Source organism: Humulus lupulus, chromosome 8, assembly GCF_963169125.1.
Source record: "Humulus lupulus chromosome 8, drHumLupu1.1, whole genome shotgun sequence".
Classification (NCBI taxonomy): Eukaryota; Viridiplantae; Streptophyta; class Magnoliopsida; order Rosales; family Cannabaceae; genus Humulus; species Humulus lupulus.
This window is the reverse complement of record NC_084800.1, coordinates 42,569,030-42,584,194: the sequence shown is the minus strand read 5'-3', so window position 1 is coordinate 42,584,194 and position 15,165 is coordinate 42,569,030. Positions and strand designations below refer to the sequence as shown.

Sequence of the window (15,165 nt, the reverse complement as noted above, 5' to 3'; positions counted from 1 at the left end):
GATGTCAACCTGGGAATTACGCTTGTTGCATACACCAAGTGCAGAGGACTGGAATCTGCTTTACAAGTCATCCACAAACTCCATGAGAAAGATGCCATGACTTGGCCTTGATGCTCTGGTCTTGCGATTAATGGAGAAAGAAAAGTACTTCCATGATGCAGAGCGGCGTGGTGAAACCAGGCGCAGGAAACCTACAATGGGTTACTATCTGCTTATAGTCATGCTGGATTAATTGATGGAGTTTCACTTTTCACATCTCTATACAGCAATGATAAAGGATGGAGAAGCACCCCACCTACCAATATTTAACATTGTCTGCTACTCCGTCTTGGATGTCCATTGTTTCCTGGAAATTAGATGGTGATGCATGTAACCAGTGAAACCAAATGTTGTTAAGCAACTCCGATTGTTTCTACATTTCAAGCTATCCCTCTCAGGTGACTAAGACTATCAAGTCATGTTTTCCACAAGTAACATAAATTCACTTTTGTTCTCCTATGTCAATTACTCCTTACACCCCGCATCATATTTAATTAATTATTGATATTGGAAGCAGACAATGAAAATGATTCCGTTCTTCTACACAAATTCAGCTAACCTACGTATAGTGTAGTACAAAAGCTCACTATATCATGGGAAAGCTTTATAGTCAGTCTCCAAATATGGAATCATCAATACATACGAAATATATCCCATTTTATATCAAGGAAAGAAGACAAGCATAAAAAAAATAACAAAACAAAACACAAACAACAAGCTAAATTTAATTGAGAAAGTACAAATAGCTGATGACTACATACTTCTTAGTTTCCAAGTAAAGATCTTGCTCAGGCGAACATAGATGAGCAACCAACTATTACTTCGCAAGAGTCATGGTAAAGCAGCAGAGATGCTGTTCTCTCAGTTTCAGTTTCAGTATTCTGTTTTTTTTTTCGGGGCAGCAAAAGTAGTAGTAATTTAAAGTGCTCCATGAATCCATACATTGGTAAGATCTGTAAGATCTCATACAAAATTATATATTTTTTAGAATAATTAACACTAGGATTTTTCTTTTCCAGATAAAACCATAGATGATAAAACTTCTAACTCCTATATTCTTCTAAGCCTCTTCTCCTGAGGCTAAACGACAAAGATAGCAGTTTAAAATACATCATACAGAAGCAAGTTTACCAGGTACGCCCTTTCCTTGACTATCATCTTCATAATTATGATCATCCTCCTCACTATCAATCTGCTTAGATGCAGTTGATTCACGCTGTGAAGACGCACTGCCAGCTCCAGTTACCGATTGCTGATAAAGAACTCCGCCTATAATTGTAAAGAGGAGGCAGAGCAAACCAAAGGGACTGGCATGCTTATCCCAAATGGTGACATTGATGGCAACAGTAAGAAACTTGTTAACCACCCCTGTTACTGTGAATGCCGTGGCAGAAACGGCCTTCCTAGCAGCAAATCCAAAGAAACTGATGAGCAAACCAAAGACACAAGACAACGACACTGCAATAAAAGCACTGGATTGAAACCAATTCCCAGTACTAGATCCCACAGCTGCAAACACCTCAACATACTCTCCGGTAATAATCCAAAACAGCGGAGCCATCATCAATGACAACAGATTGTTGTACAACACGAAACCCCAAGTGTTAAGCCCAAGATTGGTAACCATATGCTTGATGTAAACCATTTCAGTAGTAATGGTCACCAAATAAGCAAATGCCCACGAATAAGCAGTCAAAGTAAAGCCTGAATCAGTAGCAACATACCCAATAGCTCCACCCAAAATGACCAACAATGACAGAAAAGTAAGCTTGGAAGGGCATGGTTGTTTCCTAAATGTGGTGTCAGCAATTGCAACCAAAAGGGGTGTCAAGGATCTAAACACTATAAACGTATCAACATTCGCATGGCGAAGAAGGTTCGTGTTCGTGAAGATTGCAAGGTAGAAAACGGTGGCAGCTGGTAAGAACTTCTTGGCAGTCTCCCATGTAAAGGCGTCATGGTGCAAAAACCCTACTTTCCCCAAAATCCAAACTCCCAAAGCAGAAGTTAGGTACTGCAGAGCAGTCAAAAGGCCAGGAAAGTTGAATTTGGTGATGGCGAACTTGTTTATGACCGCTAGCAAGCTTGAACAGAGAGCGTACCCTACCACAAGACTGCTAGTGGCGTAGTATTGCTTAGAGGAATCGAATCGAATCGAAGACATTTTCCCTAAATCTAAATTAATTCTCACCTCAAAATTTCACAACACAAATCAAATTGAAAAACCTTCAGTCGTCCCAGACAGATAAAAATCTAAAAGTAGAAAGAAAACTTTGTCCAAAAATCTAAGATATGGGTATCCAATATTACCCGACCTACTACAATGGGTCGAAAATAGAATACAAAATGCCGCGTAAAAATTGAATATTTTACAATAAATTATACATCACCGACTGATAAAGGAGGTCAGATCTTGCCCGAGTATGGAGACAATGGCCTGCACAGTTAAGAGTCAGAGATCGAAACGAGTCTGCGAAATGGGAAGCTCTCAGCGAAAGCTTTAATGGAGGTCCTTCCGAATCGCAGTAGCACAGAGATGGAGACAAATCACGATATTGATCATTGAATGAAATATTTATGGCACTGATTTTCGTAGTACAAAGTCCTCGATTTCTTCTGTCTACAGCAACATATTACAAGATTCAACTCACTGAACACGGCGTCGTTTTAGGGTTCTGCCAAGCCTAATCCTTTGTATTTTATTTTGGTAAGATTTTGTTGGTAGTTTTTTTCTTTCTTTTTTAATTAAAATTATTTTTGTAAACATGTTTTTTTTTTGTGGGAAGTAATTAAAAAGTTAATGAAAGATGAAAATCTCTTCTATATAATAAGTGTATAGATAACGGAAATTCTTGATTTTAACGGTTTTTTTATTTTTTTTAAGGTTAATTTTAACAGAATATTCTTATATTTAACAGAATATTCTTATATTTAACTGTAGTTTGTAAGCACTTAAACTTAAATAAAATAAAATTAAAAATTAAAAAGATTAAAATAAGATATTTTTTGAGATATTTTACAATAATAATTATTTAAAAATAATAAATAATTAAACAAATTAAAATATGATATTTTTGAGATATTTTACCATGATAATTATTTAAAATTAATAAATAATTAAATAAATTAAAATATGATATTTTTGAGATATTTTACAATGATAATTTTTTACAAATAATAAATTTTATATTTTTTATAACTTAAATAAAATCTAATTAAACTTAAATTCAATTTAATAATATCATATTAAATATATAATATAATATACTGTGAATTAGCAACAATTACTTTTTTTTAACAAACTAGCAATAAACTTAAATTTAAAATCCATATATAATATATAATCTATTGTTGTCACTCTCAAATTTAAAAACTAGAACAAACATAAATATAAACAAAAATAAATAAATTATTTAATTAAAATATGATATTTATTTCAAAATTTATATGACATTAATATAAATTTAATAAAAATAATTAATAAATTTTATAAATAAAATTAAGCAAACGTACAATATATGCACGTTGTTTGTATCTAGTATAAATAAAACAGAGTAAACAAAATTTAATATAAATTAAAAATTATTATTTATTAAAATGATGAAACGTGATTCCACTCAAATAGTCCAAAAATTATTTTAATGCTTAAATTATAACGAAATAAAAAATAAAATTATAATAATATATTTTTTTAAAAAAACAAAAACCATTCCCCTTAAGTCCCCAACTAAATTAAACATTATAAGTTCTACTTGGGCTTAATAAAAATTAGTAAAATAAATATTATCTTTTGAAATAAACTAACCCAAAAGAAATGGAATATTTATTATTATTTTGAGGGAAAATGATTTTGAATATGATGAAGGTGCTTGAGCAGAGGCAGACATGGTTACCTGCAGAGAGGCACATATTCAACACCCACATGTTTTTGTTTTTTCTTGGGTGCACCCAAAAACTCATTAATATCCGTTACTATACACTAAATAGTTTGTATCCGATTTAATATTATTTTAGCAAAATTTGAGCTTCGACATCTACTCAAAAAATAAATCCCTCAATACCAAGATTTGAAAGATTTTTATTTATTTTTTATATTATCACCACATCCTTTTAGTTAATTACATATTACTTAACATATTATCTTGATAAAAAACTTAAATCTTCTCATTAAATATTATATTGTGTTCTCATTTGGAATTAAAAATAAAAATAAAAAATTATGATTAAATCTTTTATTCTTAAAAAGATTAAATTACCATATATACCGTTTTTTAAAGTATTTTTGTATTTTTACGGTGAATTTTTTTGCTTTTCATTTTTATACTTTCTTTTTTCTATTTTTAGGTAAAAGTTTATATGGTAATTTCATTTATACGGTTTTCTCATTAAAACCGTTTTTCCTTTTGCTTTTATTTTAGTTTTCTCATTCAACTTCTATTTATTTTTTCATTGTCTTCTCCGATTGTTCTTCTATTCCTCCGACGGTTCTTCCCAATCCCCAGTTGTTTCTTCAGTTCCTCAAATTCCTACCACTGTTGCCAAGTTCCTAGCAAATCTCGTGAGGGCTCAATCTTCAACTACGGCTTCGTGAGTGTTTATTGTATTGTATTTTATAAACAGTTTCTTTGTATACATGCATATGGTAATAATTTGGGTTATCTATTTCATATGATTTGTGGTTTTGTTTTAATGAAAATCAATGTTATAGTTTATTTAGTTTATGGTCCACTACATGTTTGATCAAATGTCTCAATGAACTTTACCTTACCATATATAGGCAATTTACAATGTTCAAAAGCTAAAGAATTATAACAGTAATGGTCTACACTAAAACGATTTCTGGGCTCCTCCCTCTTTGAGTTTCAAAGTTCACGTATTATACTCAAGTTTTGAATCTAGACTACAGTTTCAACGTTTTTCGTTTATACCTGTTTTTTTGGGGAAATAGAGCCATGCAGTGGTGCAAGTATCAAGTGGCCGAACTATCTTCACCACAATTGATTTGTACTGCAATAAAGATGACTTTACATTTGTGCTTTTTATTCAATGTTAGACCTTACAGACATCAAGCTAGGCTTGAGAGAAAGGACCATGGCAAAAAATCTATTTGTTTTGTGATTTTAATTATGGGACGATAGCTTTGTCATACTGTATTAGACTGTTTCTCTGTTCATGTTGTGCTAGTCACACAATTCCAGGAGATGGAGGAGATATTTTTAGCTTACATCCTACTGAAGGATGGGAAATTTTTTATTATATATCTGATGGCCTCTTTCCTACTAGTGTATAGGTTGCTTTCATTTTAAATTTAATATGTTTTGATTTTTTGTTTCTTTCAGGGCTTTGTTTCTGATGTAAGTCACATGCTGTAAGTCATTTGTTCCAGCTGTTTATGGTGTAACAGTGGCCATTCCCAAAACATCTCCTCCACCTACAATGTTAAGACTCTTCAAGGGGCAACCATCTGTGGTATGCTACTTCTTTACTGAAGATTTCTTAAAAAAGATGCATCAGTAGTCAACATATATTATGCTCCCGAGTAGATTGCATTGAACTTGGAGTTCATGTTATTAGGCACTTGAAAGAAATTTAGGACTATAGAATAGTACTGTTGACATAAAGTTCACGTATTTTCACTTTTCAGCTGCCATTTTCTGATTAAACAACCTCGTTGTTATGATCCTGGTATGATCTTGGCGTAAGTGGCTAAGCTCTCTCCACTTCTATTCTTATAAAGAGAGCATCTTATTACTGATCTATATTGTTGCTGATAATTTTAATCTTTTTAGAGTTTGTAACTTTGGCTATTGATCATGGGACAGTTATAATCGACTTAAATAACTTTTAACTAATTTTTCTTTGACTATTCTATTTTGAGATGAAATTTGTTCCCCGCAACATGGTATATTGAGTTTATTTCATTATTCTTCTTTGTGTTATAAGTTGCATTCTTGCATAAGGTTGTTATTAGTTTTATGATTTGTTTTTGGCAGAAGTACATACTGGGCTTATAAATCATGGTCCATACCAGATTTTCGTTTTTCTCTGGTTCTCCTGCTTATTCAAAAAACAGCCCTCAAAATATAAAAAAAGATAATAAGAAGAGACCATTGAGTGGTCAGGTTGAAGGTAAAAAGACTACTAAACAAAAAAAGCCAAAATTGGCAAATGCTGATCATATAATTCCACCGCCACAGGTATATTTTTAATTTCATTATTCATTCATTTTATATTATATTTTTATTCAGTTCTATTTAAATATTGTGTTATTTAGGTTGCAACAAAATGATATTGGTTGCATTAGGTTGCGGCTGGTTGCATCAAATTATGTTTAAAGTTGCATTAGGTTACAACAGGTTGATATTGGTTGCGCTTGGTTGCGGCTGCATGTGGTTGAATCTAGTAGATTGTGGCATCATGAGATTGCATCTAGTTTATTATATCTAGTTGATTGTGGTAACATGTAATTATTATGTGTTTAAGGTAGCATCATGTTGTTTTTGCTTAAATATGATTACATGCTTTTCTTAGTGGTAGCATGATTTATTGTGGCTCATTATTCTATAGTTTTATTTTATTTTCATTATTTTCCTGTGCTTATTTTGCAGGGTATGCAATACATTGTTCCTCCTGAAAATCATAATCGAGCAAAATTTCATGCCATAATTAAGCACAACCAGATTACTGCTCTTCATCAATTGTTATCTCCAAAACAAATTTCTAATTTCGCTGATTCTTGTTTTGGGCATTTTCTATCCTTGCCATCCTTTGTCATGCAGTATCAGCTAATTCATAATTTACTGCTTAGGGAGTTGAAACAACCCAACCCTCATGAGATTTGGATTGGTGTAGCTGGTATGAAACTTCGGTTTGGGATAGAGGAGTTTGCACTAGTCACGGGCATTCGTTGTGTTGGATCACATGACAAGCAAGAATATGCTAGGCCAAGCAATAGTTTCCTTAACACCTATTATAAAGGTATGAAAAAGGTAACTAAGGAAAATGTGCGTGAGATTTTATTTAATAAAGGGTGGAAGAATGATGCGGATGCAGTGAAGCTATCCAACATCTACTTGTTGCACATCTTTTTGCTTAGCTCCTCTTCCTTGGATACTGTCATTCCCCAAGCTGACTTTGATATTTTAGATAGTGGGGAATTTGGTCAGTTTCCTTGGGGTAAGGAAGTTTTTAAGGTTACCATTTAGTCATTGAAGAACAATGTTGGAAAGAAAAATAAAGATAATTTTTACAGGCTATATGGATTTCCATACGCCTTTCAAGTATGGTTTTACGAGTGTTGCCCATACTTGAATGACAACTTTTGTCATCTCAATGTTGGATCTATCCCACGCATCATCAATTGGACAAATAGCGAAAATATTAAGTTTGATAAAGTATCTAATACTTTATCAATGAGTTGTGCTGAGGTATAATTTATTTATTTGTTTCTTACATATTTTTTTGTTTGATATTATATATATTGACAAATTTTTGTTCTTTTATAGCTCCAACTTCGAAATATCACTCCAACTGCCAAGGAAAGGAAAAAACTTCACTTGGAAGAATTATTTCCAAAAGGCAAGCAGTTGGAAGTTGATGGCAACCTTGCTGCTAATGCTGGTGCTAGAGTTGCAGCATCTGGTTCTGGAGTTGCACCTCATTCTGTTAGAGTTGCAGCAAATGTTTGTCCAATTGCTAATGTTAGTGATGATGATTTTGTGAACCCTCCTCCTCGATCATTCGCAGGTGCTTCCTCATCTTCTATGCCTCAGTTCTCTCTACGTGAAATGCAAGCCTAGTTGTCAAGATTAGAAACAAGTCACAAGGTTCTTGTTTCTGATGTTGCTTCTATAAAGACAATTGTTAATGGATTAAGATCTCATTTTGACTCATCCATTTTAAAGCTGCATGACCTTATTCTTTCCCATATTTTGGGAAAACAGGTACTTGATTATATTTTTTTGTAATCTTTTTTTACATTATATTATTGTATGTTGCTTATATTTTTTTATTGTTTATCTGGTTATTGTTTAGGGTGAAAGTTCCCATGATGATATTGAAAGAAGAAGTAAGGCAATGCATGATGAATCTAATGTTGGTGATAAGGAGGAAGAGGTTGCCACTGATTGTGTCATTGAGGAAAAGTCTGATGATGAAGAGGATGAGGATGAGGATGAGGATGAGGGTGAGCCTGATGAAGAAAACGATGGTTTTGATCATGATGATGATGAAGATGCAGATGATGATCCTGTTGGAGAAGACAAAAATAGTAAAGATGGAGAAAAAGAAGATCATTCTTATATTGCATGCCTTAGTGGAGTCAAAGATGTTAGTAGTGGGCACAATGAAGATGATAATGTAAGTGTTATTTTTTTAAAAATGAAAAATATATATTACTTGTATTTATTCATGTATTATGTTTATGATCTCATTTCTAAGATGTTTTTTTTTTCTTTGTAGGTTGTTGATTTTTCTGATGATGTTGACAGTTCACATCAGGTTGCACCTAAGATTTTGGGGGTTGCAGATTTTGCAACCGAGGTTGAAAATGTCACCACAGCTGTTGGAGAGATTGATAAAGTCGTTGCATCTCATTTTTCAAATGTTGCAGAATTAGAAACTGAGGTTTCACCTAATCTTCCTGAAGTTGCACCTGATCTTCCAGAGGTTGCAGAATTAGCAAAGGTTGCAGAGGATGTCAACGAGGATGCACAGGTTGCAAGAACTATTTCATCCAGTGTTCTTTTGATAGTTTGTCTGACACAGCATTGGAGGAGGCTATGCAAAATGCTATTAATGCTGTAAAAGCAATCAAGACTCCGAAGGTAGTATTTCTTTTATTCAAAATATATATTTTCTTTTTTCCTTCAAATGTTTTATTTTATTTTGTTTTTGTTACTGTGTTCTTATTTTTTTATATTTATTTTTTATTCATAGGAATCTACTCCTCATTGCACTGCTATTGTTCCATATGTTGGTAGTGGTGGGAGTAACTTGGGATATGTTACTCCTATTTTGCCAAGAATAACAATCAAGCTGCCTTTCTACTTGCAATCTCCATTTGTGCAGAATTTTGATTCTACTTCTGCTCAAAGTAGTGAGGCAAAATCTGGTGGAGATATTAAGATTATCAAAGGGTTTTGCCCATTGGATGACAAAATTGGAGAATTGCCAGACTATGAGTTATCCCAAGATTTCAACAAATGGCTTGATTATGGAATGATAGCCAAGAACAAGTAAGAGTCTTCAAGTTATTCATTTTGTTTTAAATTTTACATGTTTTTAATAGTGTTTTTTTTTGTATTGTGCTTTTTCAGGGTGAAAATGTATTCAAAGGAAGACAACCTCATTATCCCTGGTCTACAACTCGGTGTAGATGTGATTTGCCAAAAGACATGGTTCCATACCCTTCAATATACCCTTCAATATAGTGGCAAAAATCTCTTTAAAACAGTAAGTGTTAATGTGTACTGCTATTATTTTTGGTTGACTTTTTTTTATCGTTATTTTTTATTCATTAGCTTTGTTTTGTTGTTCTAATTGCTATAATATTGATTTGTCTTGATTTTATTGTGCAGCATGTTGATGTGTTTTTTTATTATTTGAGGAAGAAGGCAAAGTACTGTGTCAATTGTACTATCAAGTTTATTACAACTGATTCTCATTTCCAGACCAGAATCAATTCTATCTATGAGACATTTCTAAGTTGGAAACGTGATTTTGGGGCGTTGAATTGTAATCAATATGTTGCAGAAGTTATCATGGGCTATGCCTTGCCTTGCAACATTTCTTGGTCTATGGTTGATCATGTCTTATTTCCTATCTTGGTTATGAAGGAAAAACATTGGTTGTTGTGTAGATTATCACTTAAAGATAGGTCAATGTATGTATATAATACATTGACATGTGATAACAAGGACCACATTGCTTTAAAAGCAGTAGAGTCGTTTCGTATTTTGCTTCCTCATTATTTGTATATCACTGGATTTTATGACCGAACATACATAGATTTCTCATCTGAGGCTTATGCTGGGAAGTCAACGAGTTCTGCTTTTGATGTAGTGCTGGATGATGATTTGCCATGTGGGTTGTCCTGGTGAGTTTTATGTTTTCTATGTTTTTTTCTTCATTTTGGTCATGGCTCTTTTTTCCTATTTTGTTTTCATATTCTAATTTATTTGGTTTATCCTATGTGTCTTTATGCAGTGATAGTGGCATTCACATGTTCTCATTTGCGGAGTACTTTGTTCAAGATAAGGATATTCCAACATCTACTTTTGATGTTGAAGCTCATAGATCTAGGCTTGCCTTTTTGTTTTATTCATATGCAAAGGCAAAGGAAATTTATGGATATGAGAGTGAGTCTGAGTATTCAGGTCGGTATGTTGCACCTCGCAAGGCTCAAGAAAAGAAGAAAAAGGAAACAAGAAAGGATAAAGACAAATATGTTTCTTAGTTTTGTTTATGATGTAGACATTTATTAGTTTTTTTTAGGTTTTTTTTAGAAGGATCGTGTTTATAATATCTAAAGTAACTTTAGATTTCTTATTTGTCAATTGATCAGATATCTTAAGCAAGTTAGAGATTCAAATGTTATTCTTTTCTGTGTATCTGTACTTTTGAATCACTTTAGTCTCTCACTGCAACTCATTGCAACCCACTGCAACTCCTAATGTGAGTTACGAATGCAACCACATGCAACCTAAACCAACATAAGGCTAGTCCAAGTGCAACCCAATGCAACTCCTAATGTGAGTTATCCTTATGAATTACGAATGCAACCACATGCAACCGAGAGCAACACATGGCTAGACCAACTGCAACCCACTGCAACTCCTAATGTGAGTTTATCCATTTGAATTACGAATGCAACCACATGCAACATAAACCAACATAAGGCTAGTACAAGTGCAACTCAATGCAACTCCTAATGTGAGTTATCCTTATGAATTACGAATGCAACCCCATGCAACCGAGAGCAACACATGGCTAGACCAAGTGCAACCAACTGCAACCCACTGCAACTCCTAATGTGAGTTTATCCATATGAATTACGAATGCAACCACATGCAACCTAAACCAACATAAGGCTAGTCCAAGTGCAACCCAATGCAACTCCTAATGTGAGTTATTTTTATGAATTACGAATGCAACCCCATGCAACCGAGAGCAACACATGGCTAGACCAAGTGCAACCAACTGCAACCCACTGCAACTCCTAATGTGAGTTTATCCATATGAATTACGAATGCAACCACATGCAACCTAAACCAACATAAGGCTAGTCCAAGTGCAACCCAATGCAACTCCTAATGTGAGTTATCCTTATGAATTACAAATGCAACCCCATGCAACCGAGAGCAACACATGGCTAGACCAAGTGCAACCAACTGCAACCAACTGCAACTTACTGCAACTCCTACTGTGAGTTATCCATATGAATTACGAATGCAACCACATGCAACCTAAACCAACACATAGAAAGCTTGAGTTACCTCTATGCAACCGAATGCAACTAAATGCAATTCTTAATGCAACCTAAAGTAACCCATATGCAATTACAAATGGAATCTTACATACAAGCCCAATGCAACCATCTGCAACCTTATATACACGCTCATTGAAACTAATGCAAGCGTATCATACCCCAATGCAACCCACTACAATCTATTGCAACCTCAATTACAAAGTCATTGTAACTCCCTTCAACATCAAACACATACCCAATGTAACAAAATGCAACCTAATGCAACTCAATGCAACCATCAACAACCTCAGATGTAAAGTAATCTTTAAATTTCTTATTTGCAAATTGATCAAATATCTTAAGCAACTCAGTAAAACATAAAGAAAATGATCCAATGAAATTGTCTAGATCTACGAAATCAACAATGCATATTGATTTGTATCATCTTAGTTTTGTACCAAAACAATTTCTTTGTTTTTTAAAAAAAAAAATAAAGCAATAATGAATGAATATGTATCAGTCTTTGATATTTTATTCTAGGATGCAATTAGTATCTAATTCCTTATTGGACGGTTTCTGCAAGTCTTTCTATTATGTCCATATTGACCACAACTTCCGCATTTGTTTTGCTTTTTTTGTTTTTTGTTTTTCTCCCATGCAGCTTTGCATCTTCTTTTCTTCAGTCTGCCTACCCTTATTCTTCCTTCTGGAGGGTGTACTTTCACAGCTTTGATATGTTCAGGTATTTCCCAAGTGTCTTCATTGCCAATTGGGTATACAATTTCTTGATAGGTTGCAACCATGGCTTCCTTGCTATAATATGGAGAACAGTATTGATATGGGTCTTGATTCATTTCTTTAAGAATAGCAATTGCATGGGCACAAGGAAGTTGATCCATCTGAAACTTGTTGAATCAATTATGTATTTCATTAAATGAATTTCATTATGAAACCATATTAAATCTTTAAGTAACCAATTGAGTTATGTATCTAAACCTGTTGCATGTGCAAGTTCTTGAGTTGAGATCAACTATTGATTTCTTGACATCATCACGAACTTCGTACAAAATATGATTTGTTGGGTGCACCTATTTTTTTCCCAATGTAACATTGTTATTGTTGTATGTGTAGTCAAATAAGAACTATAAATAAAAAAATGTAACTGAAATTTAAAATAATACCGTCAACTTCAATGAGTAGATGTAGTTGTCATTCAAGATCCCTTCATGCTTCTCAGTTAACTTGGTGGAGGTTGCATTTGCTATCTTCCTGTTAGTCCAACTCCATTGTTGAACCAAACCTCGTAAACACTCTAGCATTGTACAAATTGGTAGCTCTCTTACTGCTACGATTGCAGAATTCAAGGATTCTGCAATGTTCGATGTCATGTTTGAGTATCTATTGTGTGGTGAGTGAACCCTTGCCCATCTGTTGTAGCCAATATTTTGTAGGTAAGGTTGTAGCCTGTTGTCAATCATATCAAGTTCTCTCATGTGGTACTCAAACTTTTTGACAGTGTATGCATTTGCAACTGCGAAAAATGTATCCTTGAACTTTTTTGAGTTCTTCTTGAACTTGCTTTTCATGTTTTTTAGCAGATGGAAGGTGCAAGCCCCATGTGGTACTTCTGGGTACACTGTGTTGGTTGCTTTTATGATGCTTTCATGTCGATCAGATACAATGCTCATGCATTCTCTTACACCATAAGCTTTTTTGAAATTCTCAAAAAACCACTCCCAAGAATCATCATTCTCTGAATCAACCACACAAAATGCTAGGGGAAAGATTCTACCTTCTGCATCTTGAGTGGCTGCAACCAGTAATGTCCCTCCATATGCTGATTTTAAAAAAGTCCCATCAACTATTACAACAGGTACGCAATAGTTCCAGCCTTTAATTGAAGCATTCAATGCTACAAAAGCATATAAAAACTTTCCATCTTCATCTGCTTTTAGTTCAATATATGATCCTATATTTGTGTGATGCAACAAATACAAATAACTAGGCAATTCTGCATAAGATTCAGCTGCTTTACCTCTCACTTTTTCAATAGCTTTTTCTCTAGACCTCTAAGCTTTGCTGTATTTGACTTGCACTTCATGATCATGTTTCAAGTCCCTAACAATATCTGCAGCTGTGTACTTTGTTTTGATGTCTGTGAACTTGTGCTTGATCATATCTGCAATGATTGTCGAGGTTGCCTGACGTTGGTTTTTTAATCTTATTTCCAATGCACATGTGTGAATGTGGCTGAACCTTCTAATTATGAATTGATTTGTGTTTCCATTCCTTGAAGCTCGTAACATCCACTTGCAATTTTTGTCAAGGCAAGCAACAACATACTCCTTTTTGCAAGACTTTTGCACACAATATTGGAAATGATTGCTGATTGCATAGTGGCTCAATACTGTCTTCAAAGTATCTTTGTCTTTGTAGATTTGAGACAAAGAAATCTCTTGGTGGTGCTTGTTGTTGATTACCAAATCTTCATCAATGTCAATCACTTCTTCTTCATCATTTCTTTTGTCTAGCATTTCTATAATTTGGTTGGAGACCGAGTTTGCATAATCAATAAAGCCTACAACTTCTTTGGCACCACAATCAAGAACTAGTTCATCATCTGAATTTGATGCCTCTCCTTCTGCTTGTGCAACTTCATCATACAGTTGATTATGTGTTGTTGTACTCCTATTTGAGAAGAATGATTGCCTAATTGAATTGATCTCAGTTGTGAGGCACAATGGATATTTTGTTAAATCTGTTTCCTTTTTCTTCAAGTCCATGTAGAACATCAATTGCGAATCATCAACAATTTTGAAAGTAGGGTATCCTTCTCTAACTTGATACTCGATTTTTAAAACTGTTGATTCTGGTTGCAACTTCAACTGTTCACATATTATTCCAACCAAGTTGTTGTAGGTGCAACTATTTGGAATGAGTAAACCACAAACTTCAAAGTTGATGTAGTTTCTTTTGTTTTCATCCCATTGCCCACTGTGTTGGATTACAATTGCAATGCTATCCATTTCCTGCAACCAAATTAACCTAATAAACAACAAATGAAGTGCATATTCTTTTTTATTATTATGGTAAAGAACCCAAAACAATATCCTAAGAATCCTAAAGCATTTTCAAAGGAATTCACTGCAATCTCAGCTTCAAGCCCATGCAACCTACTATAGCTCTATCTAACCATGGACAGCAATTTCAAATGTAACACAACAAACCACTTCAACTACATTAACCTAATTATTAGCAAATTATAAAACAAATATATGAAACCAAATGCAAAATATATCACCTTAAGTCTACTGCAACCCCATAAAGACTAAATGCAAGGTTGACCCCAATGCAAGCCCAATTCAACTTAAAATGCAAAACCCAATACAACTTAAAGCAACACAACAACTAATGCAACCAAATGCAACATATAGCAACCTAAAATGCAACCTCATGCGACCAAAAGCAACACATGACTAGTCCAAGTGAAACCCACTACAACTCCTAATGCGAGTTATCCAACTGAATTACGAATGCAACCACATTCAACCGAAAGCAACACATGGCTAATCCAAGCGCAACCCACTGCAACTCCTATTGCGAGTTATCTAAATGAATTATGAATGCAACCTAAAGCAACACATGGCTAGTCCAAGTGC

The 15,165-nt window shown here is 34.0% G+C and overlaps 2 protein-coding genes across 2 annotated transcripts; both read right to left on the bottom strand.

Annotated features, from left to right (window-relative positions):
• Positions 1 to 630: 630 nt before the first annotated feature.
• Positions 631 to 2,661, bottom strand: LOC133796971 (GDP-fucose transporter 1). The gene has a single exon (XM_062234691.1). It carries the CDS (start codon positions 2,201 to 2,203, stop codon positions 1,151 to 1,153), a length of 1,053 nt encoding a protein of 350 aa, XP_062090675.1. The 5' UTR covers positions 2,204 to 2,661; the 3' UTR covers positions 631 to 1,150.
• Positions 2,662 to 10,982: 8,321 nt separating this feature from the next.
• On the bottom strand, positions 10,983 to 14,532 carry LOC133795317 (uncharacterized). Its single transcript, XM_062232771.1, has 7 exons — positions 13,587 to 14,532; positions 12,688 to 13,475; positions 12,199 to 12,405; positions 11,813 to 11,863; positions 11,620 to 11,699; positions 11,185 to 11,257; positions 10,983 to 11,066 (listed from the first exon to the last, which is right to left on the bottom strand). Exons 1-7 carry the CDS (start codon positions 14,530 to 14,532, stop codon positions 10,983 to 10,985), a joined length of 2,229 nt encoding a protein of 742 aa, XP_062088755.1.
• Positions 14,533 to 15,165: the final 633 nt, after the last annotated feature.